At 42.1% G+C, this 17,145-nt stretch overlaps 1 protein-coding gene across 6 annotated transcripts in view; it reads left to right on the top strand.

The window, feature by feature from the left end:
• The first annotated feature begins 1,087 nt into the window (after nt 1–1,087).
• The window catches only part of dbn1 (drebrin 1), a 53,319-nt gene continuing 37,261 nt past the window's right edge, over nt 1,088–17,145 (top strand). Inside the window, exons 1-2 of one of the 6 annotated variants that reach the window (XM_058086349.1) lie at nt 1,088–1,279; nt 3,801–3,991. In XM_058086349.1, coding sequence (XP_057942332.1) covers nt 3,909–3,991 — 83 coding nt within the window. In that variant the 5' untranslated portion in view covers nt 1,088–1,279; nt 3,801–3,908. Of the gene's footprint in view, nt 1,280–3,676; nt 3,992–17,145 lie in introns of those variants that run through there. The other 5 variants (XM_058086351.1, XM_058086353.1, XM_058086352.1 and 2 more) reach the window with 5 other exon arrangements.

The following is a 17,145-nucleotide window of genomic DNA, read 5'->3' on the forward strand; positions in this document are numbered from 1 at the left end:
TGAATTGTACATATAACACAACAGATGTACAACACCAGTTGAAAATTTGCAAGAATTTACATTTTGTAATGTTGGATTCTAAATTGAGCTTCACAATGCAAGGAGGTGAGATCAAAAGAATTGTAAGCAATTTATTTATTAGTATGAAAAAAAATGAATTTACAAAAGAAAGTTGTACATTAATAATACAGTATTTTACTAAAACTAAATCCTAACATTAGTAGAATGAAGTCGTCATGTAACAAGAATAAAACGTATTATGAGAAAAAGAAAAAAAGCATGATAAAGTTACAGGCATTGAGTTAAAATCTGTCTTAGATAAGGTATCCTTAGATTCGACATTAAATTATGGTAGCATTATTCTATTCATTATATTATCAAAGCAAATGTGATCACGTGGGAGTGGAAATGTACACGCACCCACATTAGTGTCAATCAAATGACTCGTTGCCGTCTATTTTTCTACAAAGATCCTAGTTATATCATGCGAGAGCGCTTTCAAAAAGCACTAATATCTCCTGGGCGGCCACAGTTATTAGTTGCTTCACCAACGTTGTTAATATTTGTATTATACACATAATATTTCTACACAATCATTACACCATTTCAGACTCACTGTGGCTGTCTCTTTTTGCTAACTTCCGGTGGCTCCTTTTTTGGCAGCGAGGGAACTAAACTCATTTAGAGAATGCATTCATAAATGGTTTCGATGTTTGCTTTGTTGTTGAAATAAACAACAAAAATATGATCTAAAAAGTAAAATACGCGGCATTTCCGATATTATTATTCGACATAATTTTTCCCTTTGTGTTATGGCGTATTTTGCCACCTTGCTGTCTGGGAAACACTTCCCGTGATTGCCATATTCAAACACAAGGGGGCGGCAAATACACTGCAGTAAACCGTATGTTTTTAGGCCCTCTCAATATGCAAAGCGAGATCGATAGGTAAAAGGGAAGTGAAATACTGATGACATGTCTTTGTTTTCTTTGTCTGTCCAGCTGTCTGCCTCCTCCACAGATGTCTCTCTGTAGGAGCTAATCAATAAATCAATCAACACCCAGGTGCCACAAAGACAGAACGCTAGCAGGAAGTGGGGGAAATGAGGAGATAAAAATCACCCTGTGTCCTGCAACCCAGCCAACAAACAGACAATGTGCAGTTAAGTTTGTGAAATCCTAAAATATAAGTAAGCCTTCCTGTCATCTTTAGCAGAAGCTCTGACCTCAATCTGAGGATTTACAACTGGCCATTTGCGGGATTAAACTCTGTGATTTGTGTAAGTATTATTTATTTCTTAGTCCAGCAGAGTCGAACAGAGTAATCTGTATCGTTCAGCACTTACCGGCTAATTTGTCCTGTCAGGTTGAACCCTCCATTGGGGGGGGCAAAGGTAGTTTAGTGTCAGCTAACTCAGCAGGCCCGGCTTGGGTCTTCAGCGCATTTTGGCCTGCTTTAACAAAACACACATTTTGCCACTTTGTCCCAAGTTCCTAGCACTGTTATGTTTTGTCATTAGCATCCAAGCAAGCACACGCTTCTCTAGCTAGTCTCAAGTGTCCAAAACCAAAACATTCACATGACCAGGGTAGATGCAAGCTCATCAATAGCTTTCTAATATAGCCATGATATTTTGCAGTCTGGCAGTTGAGTGTTTAAGTGTTTAATAGTTCTTTCTATTCCCGTAAGGAGCACCGACATTAGGATCCGCAGGGTAGTTTAATCCTAGACACCAGCATTCACTTCAAGCTTTTTACAATAGAATTAGGAGAAAAAACCTATTCATTTAATTCAAATAATGGGGTAAAACTGGACATGAAGTTAAATATTACAGTTCAAATGTTGTATTTATTCTTTCAATTAAAAATAACTTTAACTAGTAATGTTACTAGCATTAGCATCCAAGCTATGCACAAACTTAGCTAGCTAGTCAACCAAAATATTCACTTTACCAGGTTCATCAAACGCTTTCTAATATGTTAAAAAAATAATAAATAAAATAAAATAATGTGTTCATGAGTGTTTCAAGTGTGTAGTAGTGCTTTCTATCCTATAGCCACAGGCTAGATGCTAGCATCCTAATACAAGCATTCCCACAATGGTACTTTTTAGCATAGAAATATGGCCGCACTCAAAGGACAAAAATTGGTAAAATTATGTTAAAGTTGTGAGAAAAAACAAGAATAATGTTTCAATATTACAGTTAAAATGTTGTATTTATTCCTTCAATTAAAGATAACTTTAACTAGTTTTAACTAGTTTCAATATTACAGGAAAAAAGTCTTTTGTTTTCTAAAAATAAAGTGGTAATGTTAAGAGCTCAAATTTGTGAATGAATGACGAACCAGGTAAAGTCGCATTATTGTGAAAAAAAAAAATATATATATATATTACAACAAGTAAACATGTAAAAGCACAAATTGAAGGACCCACCATCACTGCTGCCGCCCCCTCCTCTTCCTTCTCCATTATCCTGCAGCCTCAATGATGAAGAAGGTATGTGGGCTCAGAGCCAGCCGTCCTGCTCGCTTGTGGGAGAAAGGCACCCAGTGTGGGGTTCAACACTATGAGGCAGGCAGGTTACCGCGGCAACCGACCAACCACCAACAGCAAGCAGTCAGTGAGGGAAGCTTTTTTAAGCTAATTGAGTAGACTTTTCCGGGAAATAAGAAAAAAAAGAACCTTTTTCAAGTTTATTAACATTACAAAAGAACTTTATAATGAAATAATCTTTGCAGAATTGTTGTCATTCAGCCACAATGGAGGCTTTTTCTAGCATTTAGTGCCTTTTTAATGTCATGCCATAGCATCTCAATCAGATTCGGGTCAGGACCTTGACTAGGCCAATCCAAGGTCTCCATTTTTTTTTCAGCCATTCAGAGGTGGACTTGCTGGTGTGTTTTGAGTCGTTGTCCTGCTGCAGAACCCAAGTTTGGTTTCAGCTTCACCAGCTTCATTCATGGTTCCATTTATCACAGCAATTCTTCCGGGTCCTGAAGCAGCAAAACAGCCCCAGACCATCACACTGCCTCCACCATATTTTACTGTTGATTATGTTCTTTTTCTGAAATGCGACTTTTCTGTTACGACAGATTTAAACCTTCCAAAAGGTTCGACTTTTGTCTCATCAGAGTATTTTCCTAAAAAGACGCGCCTTAATGTTCTTTTTGTTCCCAAGAGTCATGAACACTGACCTTAACTGAGGCTTTGGATGTTGTTGTGGGGTCTTTTGTGACCTCTTGGATGAGTTGTTGCTGTCCTTTTGGTATCCTTCACCACTGTTCCATGTTTTAGACATTTGTGGATAATGGCTCTCACTGTGGTTTGCTGGAGTCCCATATCTCTAGAAATGACTTCATAACCTTTTCCAGGCTTATTTGTCAATAATTTTGAAATTAGTTTGATGATCTGAACCTGTTAAGTGTGACAAAAAAATCGGGAATTTTTTCACACTGCTGTATTATATTATTAATGTTGCCAGTTTTTAAGTTAAGACCCTAAAAGTGTGACTTTAATCTTTCTTTAATCTTTTTTTGCAAGACAAAGCAAAGTAAAAGTGATAGCCAAGAGAAGCAATGATGCAACACTGCTCCTCAAAGAGTGTTATGATGTCAAAGAGGGGTTTATTTTCATTTCATTATGCTCATCGGGCTTGTTATGATTTGCTGTCATGTACAGTATTCAGATTTTGACGGGCGTTGAAACTTTCACGTGGCAGAAGCAGGCAATATCAGGTCGAAATATTTCGGCGCTAGGACCCCTCGGCCACCGTGACGTTTCTCTTTGTCTCCGCCACTCAGGACTTCCTCCTCCTCCTCCTCCTCCTCCTCTCTCCTGCTGCCTCAGAGGGGCTCATTCCGCGTCTTTTCTCCCATCAGCAGCGGCCTGGATGCTCGCTGGGCTCGAACATGGCTGTGAATCTTGCAAAGAACAGACTGACCCTGCTCACCGCCTACCAGGACGTCATTGACGAGACCTCCGACACCGACTGGTGAGTCCCCGCAGTATCACACCCCTCCCCACTCTCCAGCTCTCATCTTTGGGATGCTGTATCTTTTTATGTGTGTGTGTGTGTGTGTGTGTGTGTGTGTGTGTGTGTGTGTGTGTGTGTGTGTGTGTGTGTGTGGTGAATGAGGATGCGCATCCAATCCGGTGTCTTAAGTCCACACTTAAGAGCATGTTGAGTAATAATTGTCATTGTTCAATTAATTCAAAGCGTGTTAATGTGTACAAAGTGGTCCAAGTGTGACTTTAGTGGAGATCCACTGCACCTCATCATTGAGCTTTGTCTCAGGCCACCCATGTTGGAAACTGGAAGCAATTTATGATTTGTTTTTTTGGGGGGGTGTTTTAAACAAAAATATTATACCTATGAGTTCCTGCATCTCCAAAATGAGAGTGGAAGGAAAAGAGGGGCGAGGCCAGTGGAGGGTTGGTTTAGTGTAGGAGGAGGAGGATGAGGAGGAGGAGGGTTCCATCATCACCCCTTTGTGGCCTTACAGCAGCTCCGGCTAGGAGTTCCAAATTCTGGCACATGGGCTGATAACGTTAGCAAAACATCTTCAAAGGACCAAGAGGTCATTATGTCCTCATAAATACCATCCTTTGAGAAACTTCACAGGCATGCTGTTTACTTAAAACAAACACATTTTCATGAATTTTGATATTTTTCCCTAAAAAGAAGGTTGTAATGATACTGATGATGAGTTCATTGTAAACACTAGGAACATGAGTTTGACACCAGTCGACGACTGTACCTCACAGGGTTGCTTACAGCCACAGCCTGTTTGTGGTGTGGCTATGTTGTTTTGACTAATGAGAGACCCCCCCGGGGGTGGGTTGCTTTTATAGACCACACGCCCAGCGAATATAGTAGTAGGAATTTAATAGAGGCATTTATGGTTAAAAAAAAAAAAGTAACCGAGTCGTACTTTTGAAGATACTGCTTTTAACAAGATGGCTCTTTAATGTTCTGAACTCCTTTTTCCACGCCAGTGACAGCCCACGCAATTCCTCACTCATTCAGTAACAGCCATTTTTCAATCCCTTTCGGTAAAGGCCATTTTTGATTATTTTGATTTGTCAAGTGGTTAGCACGCAAACCTCACAGCTAGGAGACCAGGGTTCAATTCCACCCTCGGCCATCTCTGTGTGGAGTTTGCATGTTCTCCCCGTGCATGCGTGGGTTTTCTCCGGGTACTCCGGTTTCCTCCCACATTCCAAAAACATGCTAGGTTAATTAGCGACTCCAAATTGTCCATAGGTATGAATGTGAGTGTGAATGGTTGTTTGTCTATATGTGCCCTGTGATTGGCTGGCGACTAGTCCAGGGTGTACCCCGCCTCTCGCTGGGATACAGCTGGGATAGGCTCCAGCACCCCCGCGACCCTCGTGAGAAAAAAGCGGTAGAAAATGAATGAATGAATTGTCAAGAGGTTTGTCAAGTGGTTAGCACGCAGACCTCACAGCTAGGAGACCAGGGTTCAATTCCACCCTCGACCATCTCTGTGTGGAGTTTGCATGTTCTCCCCGTGCATGCGTGGGTTTTCTCCGGGTACTCCGGTTTCCTCCCACATTCCAAAAACATGCTAGGTTAATTAGCGACTCCAAATTGTCCATAGGTATGAATGTGAGTGTGAATGGTTGTTTGTCTATATGTACCCTGTGATTGGCTGGTGACCAGTCCAGGGTGTACCCCGCCTCTCACCCAAAAACAGCTGGGATAGGCTCCAACACCCCCGCGACCCTCGTGAGGAAAAGTGGTAGAAAATGAATGAATGAATGGAATTGAACTATGTGTGTGTGCATGTGTGTGAATGCATTCAAATTTCCCGCTTAATGCGTAATATCTGCCAACCTTACAAGACTCCATGCCTTTTCACTTCCTGGTAGCTGTGCAGTGTGTATTTCTATGGGATAGATGAATGCTGAGCTCTTATAAAACAAGCTTCTCCCACATTGTGGCCGTTTTTCCGCCTTAAAACTGCACCAAACTTGTCATTTCTTTTTGCTTCTAGCACAAAAAACTGTAAACGACATATAAATATGTATTTTACATATATATATATTCATTCCAAAATTGACCACATAATGCAATCAAATCTACCCAGCCTTGTTCTCTGCTCCTCCATTTTTCACCCAACACAGCCATTGTTTATTTGGCTTGGATAGAAGCCACTGCAAGCATCTGTGATTAAATCCATGGTGACAGCGGAATCCGTTCACGTCACCCAGCTGTTGTCATCAAATCAAAAATCAATGTTTACTGCCGGTCTATTATTTTTTAACTATCACTATTTAAGTCCCACCCCAAACATCCATGAAATTATGGTTATGTTTTCCCTTTCTGGTACTGAATGTGTGTATTTTTTTGTATATGTGTGCGTGAGACAGAAAGTCAATTATTTATTCTTTTCAGGGGGCCAATCGAACAAAGGTAAAAAGGTTGTTGGCAGAGGTCATCTTTGCCTTTCAGCAGAAGGATAGTTAAACTATAAACTCATTGTCCTTGAATGTGACCAGCTGGATACCTTTTTTGTAAACAAACCAAAAAATGGTAGTGTTTGAGTTTAGGTCGGACATGCTGTACAACTTTATGACGTCACATGTTTACAATCGCGCAGTTCGATATGTTTGAAAAGGAGTACGTAGAAGCAGATCTTATTTAATCTCAGTATTGTTTTGTCTCAGAATGTGTTTTTTTTTTTGCTTTGGGTGTGAAACTGAAAGATACTTTTTGTCTGCAGCTGGTTAACCTCACCAGGAAGGAAGGAACAGGAGTTGTGCAATGTTTTTAGCTCAGATTACATGTTTGTTTGGACTCCATCACACATTGGAATGAAAGCCATGTGATCCTGATCATCAGCTGAACACGTTTTTGGGGGATTTTCGTCCAAATCGTCTTTTTTTTTTTTTGACAAAAATGGGTGTGTTCTTAATCAGTCTTAGGCAGACATATGACATTTGGATTGATAGATTGAGTTGATTTGTTATCAGCTGTGCTATCGTCTACTACTGTTGTGGGGTCTTTTGTGACCTCTTGGATGAGTCGTTGCTGTCCTTTTGGTGGTCCTCCTTCACCACTGTTCCATGTTTTAGACATTTGTGGATAATGGCTCTCACTGTGGTTTGCTGGAGTCCCATATCTCTAGAAATGACTTTATATAACCTTTTCCAGGCTGATAGGTTAGTTTATTTGTCAATAATTTTGATACAGTAAACCTCGGATATATCGGATTCAATTATTCCCACTGGTTTTGTCCGATATAAGCGAAATCCGTTATATGCGTATACCGGAAAATGTCCGTTTTACGCATATATCAGATTTATATCCGGTATATGCATAAATCGGATTTTATCCGTAATAAAAAGCCACTTCCTGGACTATGTTTCCAATGTACCTGGACATGCAGGCAACGCTGCAAATGACATTGTATAGCGGCCTGTCACGATTCGGCGAATCGGAGCGCCACGATGCGGCCATCCGACATATGCGAGGGAAATTTAATGGAAATGCATTGGAACGGGACTGGAGATTTTGTCCGAAATAGGCGAAATCCGTTATAAAAAATCCGATATATGCAATGAATTTTTATTGGAAATGCATTACAGAAAAATCGGTTCTTTTTTATCTGTCCGTTGTGAGCGAATTTCCGATATATCCGAGTCCGATATATCCGAGGTTTACTGTCTTAGTTTGATGATCTGAAACTGTTAAGTGTGACAAAAAAAGCAGGATTTTTTTTTTTTGGGGGGGGGGGGGGGGGGACTTTTTCACACTGCTGTATTATATTATTCATGTTTCCAGTTTTTAAGTTAAGACCCTAAAAGTGGGACTTTAATCTTTAATCTTTTTTGCAAGACAAATCAAAAAGTAATGATGCTGTTGAATTTAAATCATAGATCCTAAGTGGAGGTACAAAGTTCAAGATATCTCTTGTAAGATTTTCAGACATTTGGACTCTTTTTAATTGTTTTCCACAGAATCAATACTCATTAGCAGCTGTGTTTGTTTCCTTTGCAGTCTCCCCGGTAGTGCTGACTGTGTTGCATTGTAAGCGCTGTGTTGTTGAGCAGAGAACCTTTGGAGGACCTTTTCCTCTGCATGAATAATTAAGGCAAAGGTTTGTGGTGTCTAAAATTCAAAATGTTGTAATGGCGTACTCGGTGTGACAGTGATGCAGCAGGGGTGGGGGGGCCCTCAGGCCTGGCCCCGTTTTTCACACTTGACGAGATTTGAACAAAAGCAGAGACTTCCAAACACGACTGACCCCGAACGCCACCCCCACTGACGAACCCCCCCCTATTGCTGCCCCAGTAATGATACACTCATCAATCGAGAGATGGCACATCAGAGAACGCCACGGGGTTGTTTTAACTGTGGAAAGTGACTTTAATGTGTATCCTGTCTGGTGACTGGTTGCGCGTTGGTTGAGGTGATGATTAAAAAGATTGAAGATGAAGATGTCAGGGTGTCTCGCTGACTTTTGTGCCTGGTGGAGGGATCAAGCAAAGCTGTGAGGATTAACATTGGGAAGGTCATCTTTCTACGTTGTGAGCTATCTGCGTGTTTTCCATCAAGTTATGATTCTGCTTATTTCCTCTATGGCTACATTAACAGTAAAGAGCATCATCAAACCATATGAAAGTATAATGATGAAACTACATAGGTGTTATCAGTAAAATCGTATGATCACGTTTATTGTAGAATAGGGGTTTCAAACTCAATTTACCTGGGGGCCACTGGAGCTAGGGTCTGGGCAAGGCTGGGCCGCATCAGGTTTTCTAAAAAAAAAAAAAAAACAGAAAAATATACAAACTTTTTCAGTGCTTTGGTTCCGATTTTCTACAATAAAAGCTCTGATAAAACATTCCACTGTTCTCAAATATCTTAATTTTTATTTTTCTACACAAAATAAGATGGAAAAATAAATAAACAAATCAAGAATAAAGAAAATCAATCACAGTAATAAATAAATAAATATAATAATAATAAAATGCCAAATAATAAAAACTTAAGAAACCACATATAGTTGGTGGGTAGACAAATTATTTTTTTCAGATTAAAATGAACAAAGCATTATTAGAGCCCTGTAGACATGACAAAACACGACTATAGTCACATTTATACTCTTTTTATTTACAACATATTGCGCAACTGCAGGGTCTTGAGACACATGCTAACTCGCAAACTAGAGAGCTAGCGACCTAAACGGTAGCCTTCAAGTTATTTCCTTTCAACTTAAATAGCCAAAAACTTACCACTTCCACACGGATAGGGAGGATAACTATTAACAGTTATTTAACCTTTAACATGAACATTAATCAAACGTAATAATTTTTTCTGGGTACATGATACCATACAGCATCCATATCAAACTTGCGAGGGCCGCACTAACATTACACTTTCATATCAAGGCGGGGGCCTCAAACTAGTGTGCTGCGGGCCACATGTTTGAGACCCATGTTGTAGAAGAAGCAGATGCGGTGGATGGTGGTTTGATAGATGTAGTCAATGCCGACTTGTTGTTGCCGCTCCATTTGTTTCCCTGAAGCAATAAGGAAAAGAAAAAAAAATCCTCCTCGACGAACCACAAATGTCAAGATGCTATTAAAGGTGACACTTTAGAAAAAGGCCAGCCAGCAAGTCAAGGTTATCCCATATCAAACAATTCACAGACGACGGGTCGAATGGAATGCGGCACAGCGGCTGGAGGCTGCTGTCTGTCATATGACCCCCCGCCCCCATACCCATGACCCCTGCAGCTGTGCAGAGAGGCCATTACCTGGTGAGTCACCTCTGTCGGGTGGACAGAAGGGGAAAGGAGAAGCAAGCGTTGCTTGACTTGTAACCTCAGTAACTTTAGTTTTGATGTTATTGCGTTTTTCAACAGTGTTAAATAATAATTTAAAGGGGACCTGTTATGCTTTTTTCATTTTCCTGACCTATAAATGTAGTTAGAAATCTATTCTTGTGTTAAACGATGCCAGAATTTCAGATAATTAGGTTTACACATTTGGAATTGGTTCAAAATGGCGGGCTTCCTTATATGGGCGTACACTGTAAGCCAGATACGCTCTCGGCCCTCCCCTAAGCTCTGCTTCTGTGTTTACATTGTTAGCAATTGCTAACAATTTCTGTACAATTCCTAACGATGCACCAGGCACAAATGGTTGGAGTTCCTACTACAACTCCTATAAAGTGGGGTTCCCAGCCAACCACGGCGGAGTGGGTGTGCCTGGAGGCGGGCCGTTGGGTGGAATGAATTAAAACGGATCATTGTTGCGGTAAGAATGTAATCCAAAGAAATACAGCTGGAATAGATGCAGATTCTGGAAGATCTAGAAAGTTTCTGTGCGGGTTATTGTGTGTAGCTGCTCTACAGGTGTCCACAACTCATTACTTTGTCCAATAGCATTGTTATATTAAGGAATTGGATTGGAGGACACTGTAAGCTACAACGCAAGCTAACATTGCAATCACATTTTAACAGCGACATCATGCTAGGTTAATTTAGATGTGTAGCGAAGCCTGTGATGTGCTCAGTCTGCATATACACAGGCTGGCTGAAACCCTCCTTTGGTTTCCGGCTCCTCTCCTGGATATCACCAGTGTCATAATGATGAGGGATGATGAAGGTGAAGCCACGCCCACGATTGATAGCAGCAGCAGCAACAACAACAAATCACTCAGCCTCACTATTTTTGTGGCAGCAATCTAAAAGCTTTTATTCTTCGTCTTTTGTTTCACACCTTGAACCCGACGGAAGTGGTGAGATCTGTCTTCTCATCAGCTCCTCCACCTTCGTGAATGGTGTTTTCTTTTCTCTGAGCGTATCTGAGGCCCGACAGACTCAAGGCCGCCAGTGAACAAAAGACTAAAAGAGGCCGGGAAGGCTGTTCTTTTTATGCCTGATGCGTCGTAGGAATACACACACCAATAATTCAGTCCCTGTGATATATTCTTAATATCTTCTGATATTGAGTTATGAATGCACTGACATGGATGGCTTGGTGGAGTATTGGAATTGGAAACCAGTGTGCTAGTGACGGGGGGGGGCTCGTCCAGCCTGTGGCCTCGTAGGAATGGTAATGGTTTAATTTCATTTGAACATGCATCAGATTACAATTGAATGCATCACATAATCAGTTCACAGTTCCACATGTCCAAAAGGAGTAGGAAGAAGCAAAGCTTATTAAATCCTACCCCTCCATCTGGTACTTTTACAATCAGTAACTGTTACATTTGTTCACTTCCTGCTTTCCATAATACAGTTTGTTTGTTTTTTTTTATTTTTTATTTTTATCACGTACCGAAGTAGGAGGGGCGGCACGGCGGTCGAGTGGTTAGCGCACAGACCTCACAGCTAGGAGACCAGGGTTCAATTCCACCTTCGGCCACCCTTTGCATGTTCTCCCCGTGCATGTGTGGGTTTTCTCCGGGTACTCCGGTTTCCTCCCACATTCCAAAAACATGCTAGGTTATTGTCCATAGGTATGAATGTGAGTGTGAATGGTTGTTTGTCTATATGTGCCCTGTGATTGGCTGGAGACCAGTCCAGGGTGTACCCCGCCTCTCGCCCAAAAACAGCTGGGATAGGCTCCAGCACCCCCGCAACCCCCGCGAAGTATGAGGTGATATGACCAGACAATGGGTACCATAATGGGTACCATAGTAAGTGTCAATATAGTGATATATATAGCACATCATGACAGGTTCAAGACTCTTCATCCTTGTATTTAGCAAATAAGCATATAAGTGGAATAGCTGCTTGAACTTATTGGGAATGTTAGTTTTTTTTTTCAACAGTCTTTTACTGTATTTCTGGGAGCTTGGCTCAAAAGATGGAGCTATATTTGGAGGTCCTCTGTTGTCCCTTCCATCCTCATCAACATCAACACAATGCTGCATGTTCAAAATAGCAAACTAGCTAAGCTTCAAAGACTACTGACTCTCGCTCTGTAGAAACAACAGATGGATGGATGCAGCTGAGTCCCACTGACATTGCCTGGGACTGTCAAGAAGGGCGTACGGGGTGGTCATATAGAGACGACACAACATCATTCTAGTTTTGTTTTGGTGTGACGATGACAGCAGCATTCCCCCGCAAGACTACAGCTGTTGCAGATGTTTTGGAGTATAAGGAGATAAGAACCACATTAGTGAGGATGTTCCGAGAGCTGAGCTAATAAACTGCATATACACTATTGGTTTTTGAAGGGGTGCCCCAAGGAAGAACATCCAGAAATGAGATCTGCGACACGAGTATTCATCTGGCAACCTGCCTTTTTCAAGAGGGTAAATATTCATTCATTCATTCATTCATTCATTTTCTACCGCTTTTTCCTCACAAGGGTCGAGGGGGTGCTGGAGCCTATCCCAGCTGTCATTGGGTGTGAGGCGGGGTACACCCTGGATTGGTCGCCAGCCAATCACAGGGCACATATAGACAAACAACCATTCACACTCACATTCATACCTATGGACAATTTGGAGTCGCCAATTAACCTAGCATGTTTTTGGAATGTGGGAGAAAACCCGGAGAGAACATGCAAACTCCACACAGAGATGGCCGAGGGTGGAATTGAACCCTGGTCTCCTAGCTGTGAGGTCTGCGTGCTAACCACTCGACCCCCGTGCCGCCCGAGGGTAAATATATAAAACAAAACAAAAAATTAATGCTGCATTATCTTAAAGTAGCATCATATCTCATTATGTGTTGTTGCTAACACCTCAAAGCTCCAGAATATTTGACAACCGTCATTTTCTGGCCACCATTTTTCAGTTTCCTAATGTTGCCGGCAGAATAGAGAACCTTCTAATACCAAACAGACCCATCTTTGTCCGAGGCGTTTTTCCCTCCAGGCTATTTTGTGATTTTTTCTGGCCAGCGTATTCCTGATATTCAGCTTTTCGTCCCGTGAGGCACTTTCGTCTTTTCTTTTGTCTGAGAGACAGCGGTTGAGTCTCCAGCTGCGGCCGAAGTCTGGAGTGGAATTTATTGTCTCCGTGTGAGACGCCTCACCAAGTTAAGCCTGCTGTAATATCAAACCTGTGGACTTCCTGTCACATATTGTAACTGTCACTGCCAGACGTGGGTCCTCGGTTTCTGGGATATGAAGGCAAGCGTGGCGATGTGTGAGGTTTATGTGAAATGTGAAAGGTGTCTGCCTGCAGATCTTCTTCCCAGCTTACCCGCTCCGCCCCCCTTTCTTGTCTCATTTTAAGTCAGCTCGGTGAAAGGCTTCCTTTTTCTTGGCTTCTACTGTGCCGATGAATGACACTCAGAAATGCCGGGGAAGTTTATGACCCTTTTGTTTCATTTGCATCCAGACGCTCGTTTCTTATCCATCTGTTTTCTGCTGCAATTCATTGACACACACACCTCAGACAAGCCGCTGAATGAACCCCAAAATGTTGTTGTCTTCTGCTGAGGCCATGGTGTGTTTACTTGATGGTGGATGGAACTGTGGGAGTTTCGGGAAGATGTCAAGCTGTTTATTTGCTGCGTAGGTTGGCATCAGAGCCTCGGCAGAGGTGGATAATATGTGGAGTTCTCTTTAAAAAAAAAAAAAAAAAAAGAGAGGCAGCCTTTACAAAGTAGATTAGCAGACACTGATGGCAGAAGCAGAAAGTGGGAGGGGAAGAGGAAGGTATTCATATTTGGGAAATGGGGGTGGGAGCAGGCTACCGTGTAAAAAAAAAAAAAAAAAAAAGGGGGGGGCTTCATTTTATTCATTCATTCATTCATTTTCTACCGCTTTTTCCTCACGAGGGTCGCGGGGGGTGCTGGAGTCTATCCCAGCTGTCTTCGGGCGAGAGGCGGGGTCCACCCTGGACCAGTCGCCAGCCAATCACAGGGCACATATAGACAAACAACCATTCACACTCACATTCATACCTATGGTTTTTAGAATGTGGGAGGAAACCGGTGTACCCGGAGAAAACCCACGCATGCACAGGGAGAACATGCAAACTCCACACAGAGATGGCCAAGGGTGGAATTGAACCCTGGTCTCCTAGCTGTGAGGTATGCGCGCTAACCACTCGATCACCGTGCCGCCGGCTTCATTTTATCATATTTTAAAATTTGCTTTTCTGGGTCAGTTGTAGTAGAGAAGCTGCAGGGCTCAAGCTTGGGGGGAGGGGGGGGGGAATGCGGTGCTTTCCGTTTTATTAGCATCGACTAGAATTGTCTCCGGTCTCCCTCTTTGTCCACATCATTCATGGCTTTGATACCCAAAATGGTGAGGTTTTATTAGTTATAAGAACAGGAATGTTTTGCGGTATTGCAGTGAGCGAAGCAGAGCTAATAAACACAACATGGTGCAAAAATCTGGGTTTGTTTGCTAACTAATAATCAGGTCGACATACCTCATATAAAACACCCAAAAATAGTCATATGCCAACATCTGCTCGCATAGCTTGTGATATTAGCTGATATTCCAGGATTCCATTCTTAGGAACGCCTACCAAAATCTGGGTTTGTTTGCTAACTAATAATCAGGTCGACATACCTCATAAAACACACTCAAAAATAGCGATATGCCAACAATATCTGCTAGCATAGCTTGCGATATTAGCTGATATTCCAGGATTCCATTCTTAGGAACTCCTACCATGGGGATATCGGTGATATAACACCTTAAAAAGCAACCTGGCAACAACGGTGTATTGCTGTTTACTTCCAGTACTGTTCAGTCGGCCATCTTTGCTTTGTGCGTCGTCTCTCCTTCACTCATACATATTCATGTCATGCTCCTCCTAAACCCCCTTCACATGTGTTAATACCGTTAAAATGTTCTGTCAGTGATTACACTCAGAAGCCCGGCTCAGGGATGCATAGTTTAGACACCGGAGATGAAGAAATATGCAGAATTTGTTCCAGTCTCTGTTTAGTGTACCGTAATGTCAAGAAGCATGCATGCATGCATACAATGACAACATGAGGTATTACCATGATAACCCATTTACTTGTGTTTTGCTGTCCAGTAAGCCATCGGGTCTATTTTCAAACACTTGGAAAACGAGCAGCTTCCTGTCTCCGCTTGTATGCCAAATGAGCCTGTGAGGCTGTTTCCTTCAGCTGGACTTTGTAATTCCAGCGTTCATGTCAGTGTCATGTCTTTCTCCCTTCCTCCATCCAATCCCATAAGCCCTCCGCCCCGGCAGCCGTGTTGGCACCAAAAGCAGCTGAGCGCAGCTTGACTCGTCTAACTTGGACCGTTGTCCATTAAGAGTCACTCACAAGCGAGGTTTCTGTCTGGCTTTGCTGGAGTCCAAACACAATATGAGGAGACAAATCTTGTCTAATTTTAACCTCGCAGTCGTGGCTCCATCTCAATGAAGACATCTTTGCTGAGAAGTCCTCCTTTTGCGTAGATAAGAGCCCTGATTACGTTATTTGTCAGAGCTAATTAACAGGAGAAGCATGCTGTGGGTTGGTATGACAGCAATGTGGGGCGCAGAAGTGTCAGCTTGCCCTTCAGTTGAGCTTGTTGACAACAATTGTGCGTGATTTAGCTCGCAATGATGCCTCACCATTTGTTTGCACTTCCATCCATCCATCCAGCTGATCCCTGCATCCTCTGCTGGCCTCTCAGCTCCTTTTGTCTTTGCTGCAGGATTGAGGTTGAAGCAGCTGTAGGGAGCGGACAATATTGACTGCTGGAGTCATTGATTTTCATTCTTTTTGATGATACTCTAACAGCAATACAGTCATCCCTCGTTTACCGCAGTTAAATGGTTCCGACTCGACAGTGATAAGTGAATTTCCGCAATTTTCCGATTCAATATGACCTTTTTTGACGCAAAGTTCTATGATGATATAGAAGATATAGCTTCTCAAAACAATATGCGTTCAAAAGAGTAATTTGAATCACAAAAATGCCTCTGCCTACTATTGCAGCACGCTTTTTCCCCTGCAGATACTGCCATCAAACCACTTCCCGTCCCATTTACCACCAAAAAAAATGAAGTATTTACAATCTAAAGCAGAGAAAATAAATCTGATGGGAAATACAGACTTGCGAATAGGTTGGGATCTACTCCAGCAATTTTCCGATTCAATGTGACACAAAGTTCTATAACATCCCTATCAGGAGTGTAGTGCATCAACAATGACTTACCCCCCAACTTTGTCCTGTGAGCAGCGTTCTGGTCAGATTTTCGTGATGAGCAACATAGTTCCAGTTAGTGGGGTCACTTAAGTAAAGATATAGCTTCTCAAAACAATATGCGTTCAAAAGAGTAATATATTTGAATCACAAAAATGCCTCCGCCAAAAATCTACTATTGCCTACTATTGCAGCACGCTTTTTCCCCCTGCAGGTAGTGCCATCAAACCACTTTCTGTCCCATTTACCACAAAAAAATGAAGTATTTACAATCTAAAGCAGAGAAAATAAATCTGATGGGAAATACAGACTTGCGAATAGGTTGGGATCTACTCCAGCAATTTTCCGATTCAATGTGACACAAAGTTCTATGACATCCCCATCAGGAGTGTAGTGCATCAACGATGACTTAACCCCCCCCCCCCCCCCCCCCCCCCCCCCCCACTTTGTCCTGTGAGCATCGTTCTGGTCAGATTTTAGTGATGGTTGGTGGGGTCACTTAAGTAAAGATATAGCTTCTCAAAACAATATGCGTTCAAAAGAGTAATATATTTGAATCACAAAAATGCCTCTGCCAAAAATCTACTATTGCCTACTATTGCAGCATGCTTTTTCCCCCTGCAGATAGTGCCATCAAACCACTTTCTGCCCCATTTACCACAAAAAAAATGTAGACAGCACGCTTTTCCCCCTGCAGATAGTGCCATCAAACCACTTTCTGCCCCATTTACCACAAAAAAAATGTAGACAGCACGCTTTTCCCCCTGCAGATAGTGCCATCAAACCACTTTCTGTCCCAATTACCACAAAAAAATGTAGGCAGCACGCTTTTTCCCCCTGCAGATAGTGCCATCAAACCACTTTCTGCCCCATTTACCACAAAAAAATTTAGACAGCACGCTTTTCCCCTGCAGATAGTGCCATCAAACCACTTTCTGTCCCAATTACCACAAAAAAATGTAGGCAGCACGCTTTTCCCCCCTGCAGATAGTGCCATCAAACCACTTTCTGTCCCATTTAGCACAAAAA

Source organism: Doryrhamphus excisus, chromosome 11, assembly GCF_030265055.1.
Source record: "Doryrhamphus excisus isolate RoL2022-K1 chromosome 11, RoL_Dexc_1.0, whole genome shotgun sequence".
In the NCBI taxonomy this organism is placed as follows: Eukaryota; Metazoa; Chordata; class Actinopteri; order Syngnathiformes; family Syngnathidae; genus Doryrhamphus; species Doryrhamphus excisus.